Here is a 13,449-nt window from a genome sequence, read left to right as displayed (position 1 = left end):
AATTTCAACCATTTTATGTACGCATACATTAAAGAAAGGGATGAATATTGAAATGCATAAAAAACAACCGAGCCAACAATTAAATTTTCTTTGGAATTTTCGAATATATTCATCTAATCCATGCTGTACGCTTAATATTCAGAGTGACTGTTCGTGAAAACTGCAGAAACAAAAAAGATTTTAGTTGAAGTCGTTTTTATGCGGATTTCGGGATAATTAGAGATTGCATATTGTCTGGAAACTATGAAAGTAGGTATACTAATAACATTCTTTCCTTCAAGATACAATAATGAACCATTTATTCTCTTCCCGTAGAGAAATATGAACAAATATAATTAAAAACTTTCAGCAAAAAATCGCTCTCGAACAACATTCGAAAGCTATAAAGGTGACGAGTGTTTTTCATTCGACTTGAGTCGTTTTCCAGTGTGCTATCGAGTATCCATAATGCCAAAACATCTCGTTATTCTTGTGCCTCCTCGAGCATACTCGAACGATGATTCGTTTTCGAGATCGAATCGAAAGCCGTAATGCCAAACATGTTCGACTCGATAGAATTACGTTCGAATCGAGATGCGCAATGCCACCCCTGTTCTCCGACGCGAAAAGATTTTCAGCAGCGTTGCTGACGCTAACGGCCGCACGGACTGGTTTATTTCACCGAATAAAATTGTGAATGTTCTGGAGAAAATGAAGCTTAAATTCCAAACCAAGCCGGCTGATGTCATGATGTTTGGCTTGGTGGCGTCCAACGGTTAGAAACTGCCGTTCGTTTTCATTTATGTTGGGTTTAAAATCAATACCGAATTATATATCGGTATTTTAAAGGACCAAGTGCTTCCCTGGGTGAAGGCCGAACTTTCCGATGATCATAACGTTGTCGTACAGCATGATGGAGCGCCATGTCACACGTACAATCAACCCAACAATGGCTGAAGAACAACATGACATTTTGGTCGAAAGATTTGTGGCCCCAGTCTGGATCTTAATCCGTTGGGTTATACGATTCGGGCGTATGTTGAAGCACGAACCATCGCACCCTTGTGTGAAGACCCTAACGTCAGCCCTAACATGCGCATGGCAGTCGATGTCGGCGGACTAGGTTCGAAAGGCGTGTTTTAGCTCCAGCGTCGGCTTGAGGATATTATTGATAAAAATAGAGCACACATTCAGTAAATTTGTTTGTAAGGATCTTATAATGATAACTGAACTCGAAAATGTTGATATTATTTGTTTAAGCAGTTCAAATGGGAACTAAATATTTAGGACTTCTGCTAGATCGAAAATTGACTTTAACAATTTGCAAACACATGTTTAGACCAGCCATGTTGTATACTGTACCAATATGGACTAGTTGCTGCAAGAAAGAATGCACTTCAGAGGATTCAAAATAAAATTCTGAAAAAGGATTCTGAAGTTGCCTTGAGACATTGCAACAAAATTTGTTTAATTTATTGTCTAATAAAATAATTTCCAATTTTAGATTAGCTCCTTACACCCTTAGTATAAATTAGGTTAAGTTTAGTTTAATTTTAAAACATTGTAATTCCTACATGTAGGTTTAATTAAACTAGAGGAAAATTCCTAACTACCAGAGGCAAATGAAATGTATTAATGATAAATAAATGCTATTTTCCAATAACAAACTTTGTCTTGAAAGTTTTTTTTGCTACTTTTTATACCGCAAATTTTGGAAAAACACCGTGCTTTGAGCTTATCGTCTATTCAGATTACGAGATATATCACATGATATGAAATAACTTGATGTCGAAAACTTGATCAATCAAATCTCATTTTCACTCTAATATTGTATATGATGTTTCATATCATGTGAAAGAGCTTCTAGTCTGAATATTAAATATTGAAGAGCTTACATACACCTTAGGGGCAAGCCAGAGTAAACGCGACGTGCGATACGACACGACGCGACAGTGCAATTTGACAGCCTGTTGATATTGATTGTTATTCTTTTACGTGAGTCGCGTCGCGTCGCATCGCACGTCGCGTTTACTCTGGCATGCCCCTTATACTTTTGCTTATACTTTTAGATCAAACAAGTGAAAGGACGACTGGTATGCAGTTTCAAGTGAAAAGAACGAGAGGCCATCGTTGTACCAACGGCGGAACAGTTTGCGTGACAAAGGTCGCAAACCTGGCGGCTCGAACGCTAGATAACGATCGGCAACGTGTTTTATTGCTATTTGTTGCCTACGTCCTCTGGATCTACATTGTTCGCGACCAACGACTGCTGACCCTGCAGGATATGATGGGGAAGTTGAGGACCGCAAACATGATGCATAAAAGGTAATATAACTATTAACGAAATCATTCACATTCCTACGTAGACTAGTTTTTCAAGGATGAGGATCCTATATTTGATATACATTTATAAGCGTTCTCTTAGCCATCACACTTAAAATAATGAATGAATAATTTTACAGATTTTCGGTGTTTTTGACAGTTGAACAAAGGAAAAATCGCAGAAAATTTGGTGAAATAATTACCGAACAGTTCTGCTGTTGAGATTTCGGTGAATTGAAGCAAAATTATATTTGATTTTATATCAGTTGAGTTAATTACATTGATAAAATATATTTTTGAGATAAAAATCAATTGTTTAATTAGTATTTTTAGTAGAGTAGAGTGGGGCAAGAGTGCGCGTGGGGTAAGAGTACGTTTTCGATTTTTTTTGAAGTTGTAAAAAAAGATAAACTAGCAGAACTGCATCAGTTTGACAGGTATTTTGACCAACTCATGTCATGTCATGTGTAATTGTAAACGATTTGAATAAACAACAAGGAAGATATGAAGCAAGATATTTTTTTGGTCATTTTGCTAAAAATAATTGTGTTTCCGCAAATAGTATTCCGTTACCATATATACGTTCAATCAGGTGAACACTATACCATTTCGATCATTTATTGTGTATAGTATTTTATGGTGCAGAACATCAATTGGGTTGGTATTCCAAGAGGTCAAAATTACTAACTGTATACATTTTTGGGGCTCTGGGGTACAAGTACGCAGGAACGTGTGGGGCAAGAGTACGCATATGAATCTTCAAGTTCTGATGCCAAACCCGTATCTTGCTAGATGTATGGCGATTTATATGCATTTTTTAGAGGATTCATACAAAAATGGTAAAATAGGGGGAGGGGTGATGAAATGGCCAAATTTTGCGTTACGTGATTAGTGGAGTTTCGTTAAGGAAAATTCCTTTGTTTACGCCACGCAAAACCTGATATAGTTTTTTAGTATTTAAAAAACACAATGTTTTTTTTCGTATGAAAGTTCACATACGTACAGTACGTAATCTTTAAATATTCCACAATATACTTTCAGTAAGCATCAAATGAATGTTATTAGATTCTTGTGTTGTGTTAATAAATACTTACAACACATGATTAGAAAAGTGCGTACTCTTACCCCACCCAATGCGCACTCCAAAACGATGGGGTAAGAGTGCGTTTTTTAGGTGTCTTAAAATAAGGGTTCTGCTAAAACGAATTTAATTATATCCATTATTTTTTCCACTGGGTAACATAAAGGAAGAGTATACGAATCGTCGACATTGATTTGATATGCAGCAACTTGTTTCATGAAGTCCCGATGTTCAGTGACGTTTCTATCGCTCGAAGTAGTTATCACAAGTTTATACATGTCCGTGAATGCTACAGGAAGGTTGTTTGCTGTTTTTTGTTGCATCAACAGGCTACATTTGACCTCAACGATGTGAAGTATTTGAAAATTTATGCACTTATGAGTTATGGTATCTGCCACAAAGTGATCCGTGACAGTTTATTGATTGGGTCTGTGGTATTTCCATTTCATGAATAAGACAACATGTTCGTACTCTTTCATATTCAACTTCATTATGACATTTGCTATTACACCATAGACAACAACAGTACAGATGACTTACTCGATAATAACATTCATAAATAAATATATTCATTACCACATCTCCCTTTGGTTTAAATATAAAATACTGAACATAAAAGTCAAATTATAAAATTATTGAATATAGGGGAACGGTTCGACTTTATCCCATAGCTCCTATTTCCATCCCATCAAAAACAAAGCGATGGAAAGGAATGTTAGCAGAAAGAAGCGACGAGATTGGTGCTGTATTTCTTTGCTTTGCGATGAGATGAATATATGTTCAGTGGGATGGTAAACGGAACAGTTCCCCTATATAATTCTATCTCGTCATGCAGTGTTATATGTGCAGCTCGAAACCGAATTTTTGAACTCACGACAATCAATTTATCTCCTATTAATCGCAAGTTTCATTACTGCGCATCTGGTGCGCTGTATAGCGCATCTGGTTGCGTACAATGTGTACTAGTTGCGCAATGATGCGCTATAAATTGAACGCGAATAAAATCGGTTTTCGCGAGTTCGAAATTCGATTTTCAACTGGAACCATAATATCTTCTATCAAATATCTAAACTTGGCTGTGGTACTGCCGATCTTAGAAGGGTTCTGTGATGGAGTTGAGAAATCCTTAGTATCTTCTATCAATAATTATTTCCGTCCTCGCACATTTTCCTGTATCATCACCAGGGTTTGCAGAAATCGCTCTCAATAGATAACGAACAACGATAAAAGAGAGACAAAAACTGTTCCGAATCATAACAAGCCATGATAACAAATTTATCAAACTTGTATACAAGCGCGAAAAAAACAAACTCGGATAGGCAGCCCCCACAGAAAAATGGTGATTCTCGCTTTGTTTTTGCTCCTTTCGTGTTGGTTACTGCACAGCTGTGTAGAACAAGTTGAAATGCATCATCAGAGCCAGTGCTCCTTACATTTGGAGCTTTCTAAAAGAAATTTATCATGGGGTATAACATCCCGAATCAGAATCTCGCGGTATGCTACATATCGTATAAGTATACAGAGATGATAAGTGAGAGACTTGCTCTTTCTCTTTAGGATTCAAACCCTGATCATCACTGATGAATTCGAGCTTCGGGAAACCTTCATTCCTGTATCTGTGAATAAAAAGAACTAGATAACATATCGATCGAGTTTTAAAATATAACGTAACTCACGTTGATTTTTTGCCATTGACCTATTCATAAAATCCAGATTTTATATTATCACAATCACATAATTTCATTAAATCCAAATAATCCTTTCGACGAAGTAAAGCTACGAACCGGAAGGTTGTTAATCCGACAAAATGTTCCGTTTTTACACTTTCACGCAAAAAAGAGCTGATTATCTTCAATTACCATTTGCTGGGAACTACAGTCGAATGGGTGAATCACGTGAAGGATTTGGGTCACCACCTTTCATACGTTGTCGACAAAGCGTCTAGAACCCTGGGCTTTGTCATGAAAACAGCGAAAATTTCACGAACGTGCGCTCTACATTAGAGTATTGTTCGTCAGTTTGGAGCCCGTATTACAACAACGGCGTAGAACGTAGAATAGATTCATTCAACAGCGTTTCCTGCGGTTTGCGCTTCGAAGACTAAACTGGAGAGAACCGCTGCATCTTCCTAGTTACGAGGATCGCTGTTGCTTGATTGCCTTAGAGCCTCTGCGTATCCACCGGGATGTGAGCAGAGCCCTATGTGTAGCTGATGTACTTCAAGGAAGAATAGATTGCGAAAGAATTTTACAACAAGTCAACATGAACGTTCAACCAAGACCGCTACGGAACAGTTCGATGCTGAGGCTCCCCCTTCGTCGCACTAACTACGGTTCAGAAACTGCAATCTACGGCCTCCAGAGAACGTTTAATAGAGTTTCTTCCATGTTCGACTTCAACTTGACGCAGAATGTTCTTCGTCGTAGATTTTCTTATTTTTTTCGTTGATTGTATGTGATGAGGCTGCATTTTATTTGTTTTAATTTTTTATCTTGACAATGCTATGTACTATGTTATATTTTCTTGACTATGTGCGTTTATGCCATTAGTGTTAAATAATATTTACATACATCATTAGGGCCACTTGTAGTCTGTTGATGAAATCACACAATAAACACATATGGTGTTCGTCATTTCCAAAAAGTTGCTTGAGGTTAGTAGTTTTCTGCTTTTGAAGGCTTCCGTTAAACTTCATCTAAAATGTACCTAATATCACTGCCTATGGAACAGGTTAGTAGTTGTAGAAGCTATTTACCTTCAAGTGCGATTAAAAATATGGATTTTTTTCATATTACAGATTTATTTTTACTAGAAAACATGGTTCCGGCGATTCTCATCACAAACAAACAGGCTTCATAGAAGGCGGTATGCTGCAAGCTGCAACCTCGGTTGCTTCATTCGTAAATAAAATGATTGTGATGGTAAAATAATTACTGATTATTATATATTTCTTAGAGAAATGATAATCCGAAAGAAATTAAAAACAAAAAAGAACTGAATCGTGCGGTAAGCATGGCATTCAAATTACCGAACTTACGGTTAGATTTGACGGATTGTCAAGGAATCTATTTACCGAACTGTACAGTACTTTTTGACAGATCATTGAAAATCCAACTACCGAACGATCTGTAATCCTGTAACCAATTACCGAGTCTGTATATGTTATGTGTAAACGAATGTGCGTTACAGTTCTTTCAACTCGTGCGTTTGAAAAATAACTAAGAAGCGCGTGATTACCAAGAAGGCCGATTTGTGTTTTTTTTTGTATAATCATCTTAAATATTTAGTCTGTGCGCTATCTGGTCGAAGACGGCGCTGTCCATGATTTCATAGTTGACGTATAAACCATTCAAAATTTCATCGAATTTTACTTATTTCACGTTTTCTGGGATAATTAAACCTCTCAGATTAAACCGCTGCAACATCGATACGCTGCTTGTTCCTAACCTTATTGAAGTTCTTACGGGTTAAAATGTTTTAACTTGGCGATGCTTGTCCCAAAATTATTCGAAATACATGCGGAATTGCAATGGTTGTTACTTCAACTATGAAATCATGAGCAGGGCGATCGTGTCTTTTCAAAACATATTATTCGAGGCTTTTCGTGGCATCATCAATGCAAATGGTAGTAGCTTATGTGGAACAAATAACTTAACGCTTTCATACATATAGCGTGGTGGTGTGGCTTAACTGACACAGGGAATACTAGTATCCGACTTAGAACTAGAAGAGAATAACCCTCGCGTTTCCATAAAGCCAGGTAAGAAAATGAGAGATTTTAGAAGACTGAAACTATTTAAGGAATATTTCACTGTCATGAGACGAGCCAAGTACGAGACACTGAAGACGACTTTACAGTTGAGGTCGAAAAACGTATATGTAAAAGTAATACGATTTGGTGGAATTGAATGGAATTGTACTAATTTCTTAAATAGTTTTAAAATCTCTCATTTTATTACCTGGCTTTATGGAAATGCGATGGTTTCCCTCTTCTAGTTCTAAGTCGGATACTAGTATTCCCTGTGTCAGTTAATTTATGTAGTAAATGCATTAATTTATGAAGTAAATGCATCGTAGCTCAACAAGTCAGTTAAATTGTTAAACAGTTAAAAAAGACGTTCCGAAGTGGGGCATATATGCTTTTTCTTCTACCGTTCTCGCAAAAGACGGTTTTCCTCGTGTGATTTAGCCTTTCACATTTTTTCCAAATGGAACTCGTTTTTGTACCACTGCTTGAATCGAACTGGATGATGGTTGTATAACAGACAACAAATGATGCACATTGTTGTTTAAATGTTGGTTACTAGTCTTACTATCTACCCAATACCCATGAAAGACAAAATTGTTTCAGCGCGGTATTCTATGTTACCAACTATTATCATATTTAATAAAAGCAGAATCATCATACAGAGTGTAGTTAATTGTCTGTCATAGACAATATTTACACTTTGGTATGATTAGGAGATTGAAGTGCAATAATTCTGTAATTTGAATACTGTATTTTGGTCATTGTGGTGATATTTTGTCATTGACATTAGAACAATATTATCTCTAACATCCTTTGTTATTTTTTTTTCTATTATTCAAAGAAAAGGTTTTAGGTTATAGTTGGTTGAGGTTGCAAATTGCATATTTGATGATAATTTATTTGGATGTAATCAGGAGGAAATTCACGGTATATATGGTTGCATATTAGTGAAATATCGAACGCAAAAATCATTAAATTTGTAACTGCTATAACTTTCGATTCCCTAGATGAAATATTTTGAAATTTTCATAGCAGACGCCTGGATAATATATCTTTCGAAAGGCGAGTTCAGAATGGATGGACATTTTTTTTCGTTAATAACCGTCACAGGCACACCGTGGTCAATGTTTCAAACCTGTGGAATGTTATGGTTTAAAATATGTTATGCACTGTTGTGTTATTTCGCGAATCATTATTTTATTTACTCGAGAACAACAATTTTTTTAGTTGCTAGGCTTTTTCTTTCCGACAAAACTTGATTATTCAGAAATACTTTCAGTTTGATTTCACTTGTGATTGGACTAGCATCTGGAAAAATTTATTGGTCGTTTAAGGTAGCAATCTGGATAAGTTCATAGCAGTATTTTTGCAATAATATACATAATGGTTCGTAAAACTATATTTAGGCATAAAACTGTTTGTTTTTGGTTGAATCAATATTCATTACGAGCTTCTAAACATTATAGAAGTTGTTTTTATTATTTCATTATTATTATATGAATGCTTACATTTGGTTCTCAAGTTTTCCATTACTGGAGTAACAGTTAAGGCGTAATCAATTAATTAATTTATAGATTATAGTCTGTTTTGTTACTTGGAATTATTTTATCGCGATGAAAAAATGTGAGAACATAAAATATAAATATTGGAATATAATGATTACTCATTTTCAACATAAGTAGTATCACTATTGTTGATTCGATCGAACATTCCAACATCTTCATTTCATGGGTGGTAACTAATGCCATTTGTTGATTTTGCGCAATGCTCTTTGTTTCGCTTATCACAATAAGTTACCTGTAAAAATCATTTTCACAAGCGTTGGGATATTCATGTTAAAAAAAAAACTGACTGCAAATTAGCTAGCATAACGCGATGTTTTTTCTTACAGATAATGTGTTGAACTCCCGAATCTTAGTTTTTGTTTGTCTCCTTCTGGGTTTAGCATACGTTATTATGACCGATTGTAAACATGTACCAAATAGTGGGAGGGCACAAGGGAGCATCCGCTAATTATGCCAGCCAGGAATGGTTTCAATCACCTAATCAGAATTAGACTCATTTGCTTTTAACGTAAGTTTTTGCCTTTCTCGTACAACAAAGTTGTATCGAAAGGCTATATGATCACTCCAAAAACGAACTTTTGATAGGAGCCCCGGAGACCCATAGTGTTATATACCAATCGACTCAGCTTGACGAACTGAGGTGATGTCTGTATGTGTACAAATTTTGTAAACACACTTTTTGGAACTTAACATTGTCCGAATTATGGCCAGAATACTATTTTTATGCCTAAACTAAACTAAAAACACACTAAAAAATACTTATTTATATTTTTTTAGTATTTTTTGCCTGAGAAAGGCACCAACACCGCTAGTTGGATTAATCATTATTTTTTTCTAAAACTTTGCTTATGATACATAGTGTGAGATCGATAATACCACTTAATGTACTAAATGATAATAAGCTCCAACAATTTAGTATAAGTTAGTTCAATTAGCCAAATTCTGATTAAATGTTTGTATGAGGGAGTGCTTCTGTTCAGTGTTTGTGTAATTTGCTGCTAAAATAAAGGGAACTTGAACGAAGTTTTCGATTAGAGGTATTCATAGTGAAACTAGATTGTTGAAAATTAGTTGTGTTATTTCAGGGAAAGCGACGCTTTGCGAGTAAATGAATGTAAGCTGAATGGATTCGACACTATTGTAGTGTAGTGATTAATGGGATGCGTGCAGGGAATGAATCCAAAAGAGAATGAAAAAGTCGCTCACTTATCATCTCTGTATACATATTACATATACAATATGTAGCATACCGTGAGAGATTTTTTCGCAAGCTGTAATGATAAAGAACTGATTCGGGAACCAAATGATAAATTTCTTTTAAAAAGCTCAAAACGCGGGAAGCACTGGTTCTGATGATGCATTCAAGTTTCCGCTTTTCTTTTATCGTTGTTTGTTATCTATTGAGAGCGATTTCTGCAAACAATGGATGCGTGTATTACTTCTGCGAGAAGTTAAAGTTGAGTGGAGATATATCAGCTTCCACACTAAAACTCTTTTCTCCTTCTTCATACGGGAGTTTGGCATAAGGAAGGTCGTGAAATTTATATCATCACAAATATTGCCCTCCGCTCGCTTTCAAATCCACTTCTATAAAACATTTCTTATGCCTGATGAAGATGGTATTAGCATTTCCAAATTATTGTAGTGTGAGCAAGTAAGTCATAAAAAAGCTAAACATAATTTAGTATTGCTTAAATGTACTTGATAGTGCTCAAAAGAGAAGTACGGCACTTACGCATATCTCACATTCTTGAACATGCGATGTTACCAATTTATAAAAGCTGAAGTATAGGTAAAAAAAATACACCTAATGCAACTTGAAGGCATTAATGGTATGATATGGCAACAAGGCATGAAAAATACTTATTGGGTGTTATCTCATCACTAATGGACCATATCTCTTACATATATTTATAAAAAGGAGTAAAATGGTCGAAATATTTGCAATTTTCGGCTGATGTGTAAACGCATATTCAGCAGCAGGACCATCGACAGGCCAAGGCGGCCCATCTCAGGGTCTATAGGAGTGGATCCGAAGGAGTTCTTGATAACATTCTGATGGTGAGTAAGCGCATTCTGCCAATCTCGGAATGTCTCATCGGAGGTAGCAGCGACCATCCGCTCCGATGACGAGTAGTGGGTGGTACAATACTCGACTAATCGGAACGTCGATGAACATCAACAACATTGGTATTGTTGATGCAACGGCCAGTGATTACGGCCGGTTACGACAACTATGTCCGTAGTAGAGTAGTAAAAATCTGACTTCCCTCACAGGTCATAAATGAAAAAAAAAAAGGCCCAGTTAATTTAAGTGAGATTCACCAGTGATAATTACAAACAAACAAAAAATGGCATTAATACATTAACAGAATTCAACTTAATTATCTGGTTACCAATGAAAGCATTTTCATTATGAACAATAGCAATTGCTATGCTAATAAAAGATAAGTGACATGTTACTTTTAAAATGAAATTACAAAGTTTATGATAAGATCTCTTATATTTAGTGAGCATTACATGTTGCATACCATTAATTGTGATTTTGAGCAGATTTTCGAACAAGAAAAAACAATAAACGGTCTGGTTATCTGTACAGATATAATTTGCTCAAATACGCATTCAGCAAAAATATAAATTTTAAAAAGTCTGTGATATTAACACAAATATTTGAAAGCATCAGTAGTGATACACCGAATTGATGATATGTAAAACTTATGACACTTTTCTCAAAGATTTCAAAAGATTCATTTCTAAACGCGTTAACAATATCACATTCGCTACTCGGAAGTATCATTCAAATCTAACAATGGAATTCGTCAACAACGCCAAAACTTGTATTTCCTATTGATTTCATATCAATCACCTAGAATAAGTGTGTTTTATTATATTTATTAGATTTCTTGAGCATTTTCATGAAATCAGCTCTACAGTTGATGGATCATTTTAAATATAAAATTAGCTTCAAAAGGTATCACCATAACTATTACAAATATTCATGATTTTCCTAATATTTATAAAGAGTATCCAAGAATAACAATAAAATATATTTCATTATACTTGAATCCCGAAGAAAACTTTTTGATTTCCCATAAACTGTCGAATAATATAAATGTCGATAAAACTCAAAGGCAGGTCTGTGGTTTATGATAGGATCTTTGGGAGTTTCAAAGTGTCATGAAACAAGATTAAGATCCTATTTTCATATCTTTAAACATTTAAAAATGTTATTTAGCTTTAGCTTAGCTTAGATTAACCGTATACATCTATAATTGCTACTCCGTGATTGATCAGAACTGGTGAAAATTAGACTACTATCAGAGTGCATAGAGTTTGGGATTTACCACCTATTCTCGAAGTACACGTTTACGTAGCTCACAAATATAGATCAATAACCGCACCGGCCAAGTTTGACTCAAACTCAATGATACCTAATTCTTTTATAGATATCTTACTCTGTTATAAACTTCCTTGCATAAGAGGTAAAATACCAGAGGAGTAATACCAAGAATTAATAAGTTAAATAATTCAGGCATAACATACCTGTTATTGCAATACCAAACGCATAACAAATTATCATTCGTTTGATATTAAAATACCTAAGCATATTATGCCTGTAATTAGCATTTTACCACTTATTCAAGGCAAGTTCACACCAACTTATGTTATCGAGGTCGTCGCTCCTGTTCGGGTAGAGACCGAGAATAGTTCTGCATCCCCAGGGAAAGAAAGTTTTGATAATTGGATAGGGTAGATAAACGTAAAAATAATTGTCGAATGCATCTTCCATTACTTACGAGAGTTCTCTGAGTTTTTATAATCCTTTTGAAACCTTTCAATCCTAAAAATGTCCTATAATGTATGTCGATGGCGCAATTTGTAACACTTTAAATTCAATTATTGGTTGGTAGGTGAATAAAAATAAAATAATAAATAATAAAACATAGTTTGTAGAGTATTTCCTAAATATACATTTTAATTCTCATATTTTTACAGCAACGACGATGGATATTTCCTCGATGAAGTATCACTGTCACAGCCAAATTTATATCGAGGACTTGATTTAGGTAAGCATAATTAAGCTTATTTTTCATATTCTACTATTTTAAGCTATGGAAAATAACTTTGATTTAGGTAAGCATAATTAAGCTTTTTTTTCGTATTCTACTATTTTATGCTGTGGAAAATAACATTAAAACATTTTTTTTCTCCTTAAAAACAAGTCGTGAGAAGGAGAGGGCTTAATGAATGCGTTTGCTATAAATGGACGCGTTTTCCCGGTATAAGGCAAACAGATGAAATAATGCTTTCTTTAAATCAACGCATCTGCCTGATAAAAGGGAAAAAGAAGAAATAATTCCTTCTTTAAATGAACGCGTTTGCTCGCTATATGGCGAACATATGAGATGATGCCTTTTCTAAATCAATGCGTCTGCATGGTATAATGCAAAAAGAGAATTAAGTCCTACTTTAAATGAGTCGAGTACTTGCTAGTACCTATTACACGGTGAACTTGGCCGAAAAAAAGCGCAAACAGGAGGCGACGATTATTTCGTAAAACAATTGGTAATCATTCATAAGGATTCTGAAAAAACTTGTATTGAGTAACAATTGTTTTCATTGAAATGAAGATTAAACTTGCAATTCGGGGTACTGGCTTATTTGGGGCAGTGTCCCATTTGGGGTAGTGAGTCATTCGGGGTAGTATCCTTCGGGGTAATGACTTCATGGGTAATAGAATTATGGGAAGTGTC

The 13,449-nt window shown here is 35.3% G+C and overlaps 1 protein-coding gene across 7 annotated transcripts in view; it reads left to right on the top strand.

The window, feature by feature from the left end:
• The window catches only part of LOC134215933 (uncharacterized), a 40,375-nt gene that overhangs the window by 11,715 nt on the left and 15,211 nt on the right, over positions 1 to 13,449 (top strand). For all 7 annotated transcript variants that reach the window (XM_062695008.1, XM_062695007.1, XM_062695012.1 and 4 more), the window contains 2 exons: positions 2,049 to 2,304; positions 12,692 to 12,762. In XM_062695008.1, coding sequence (XP_062550992.1) covers positions 2,075 to 2,304; positions 12,692 to 12,762 — 301 coding nt within the window. In that variant the 5' untranslated portion in view covers positions 2,049 to 2,074. The remainder of the gene's footprint in view (positions 1 to 2,048; positions 2,305 to 12,691; positions 12,763 to 13,449) is intronic.

The sequence above is a fragment of the Armigeres subalbatus genome, chromosome 2 (genome assembly GCF_024139115.2).
Source record: "Armigeres subalbatus isolate Guangzhou_Male chromosome 2, GZ_Asu_2, whole genome shotgun sequence".
NCBI lineage: Eukaryota > Metazoa > Arthropoda > Insecta > Diptera > Culicidae > Armigeres > Armigeres subalbatus.
The sequence above is the reverse complement of the archived record's forward strand: the minus strand, read 5'-3'. Positions and strand labels throughout refer to the sequence as shown.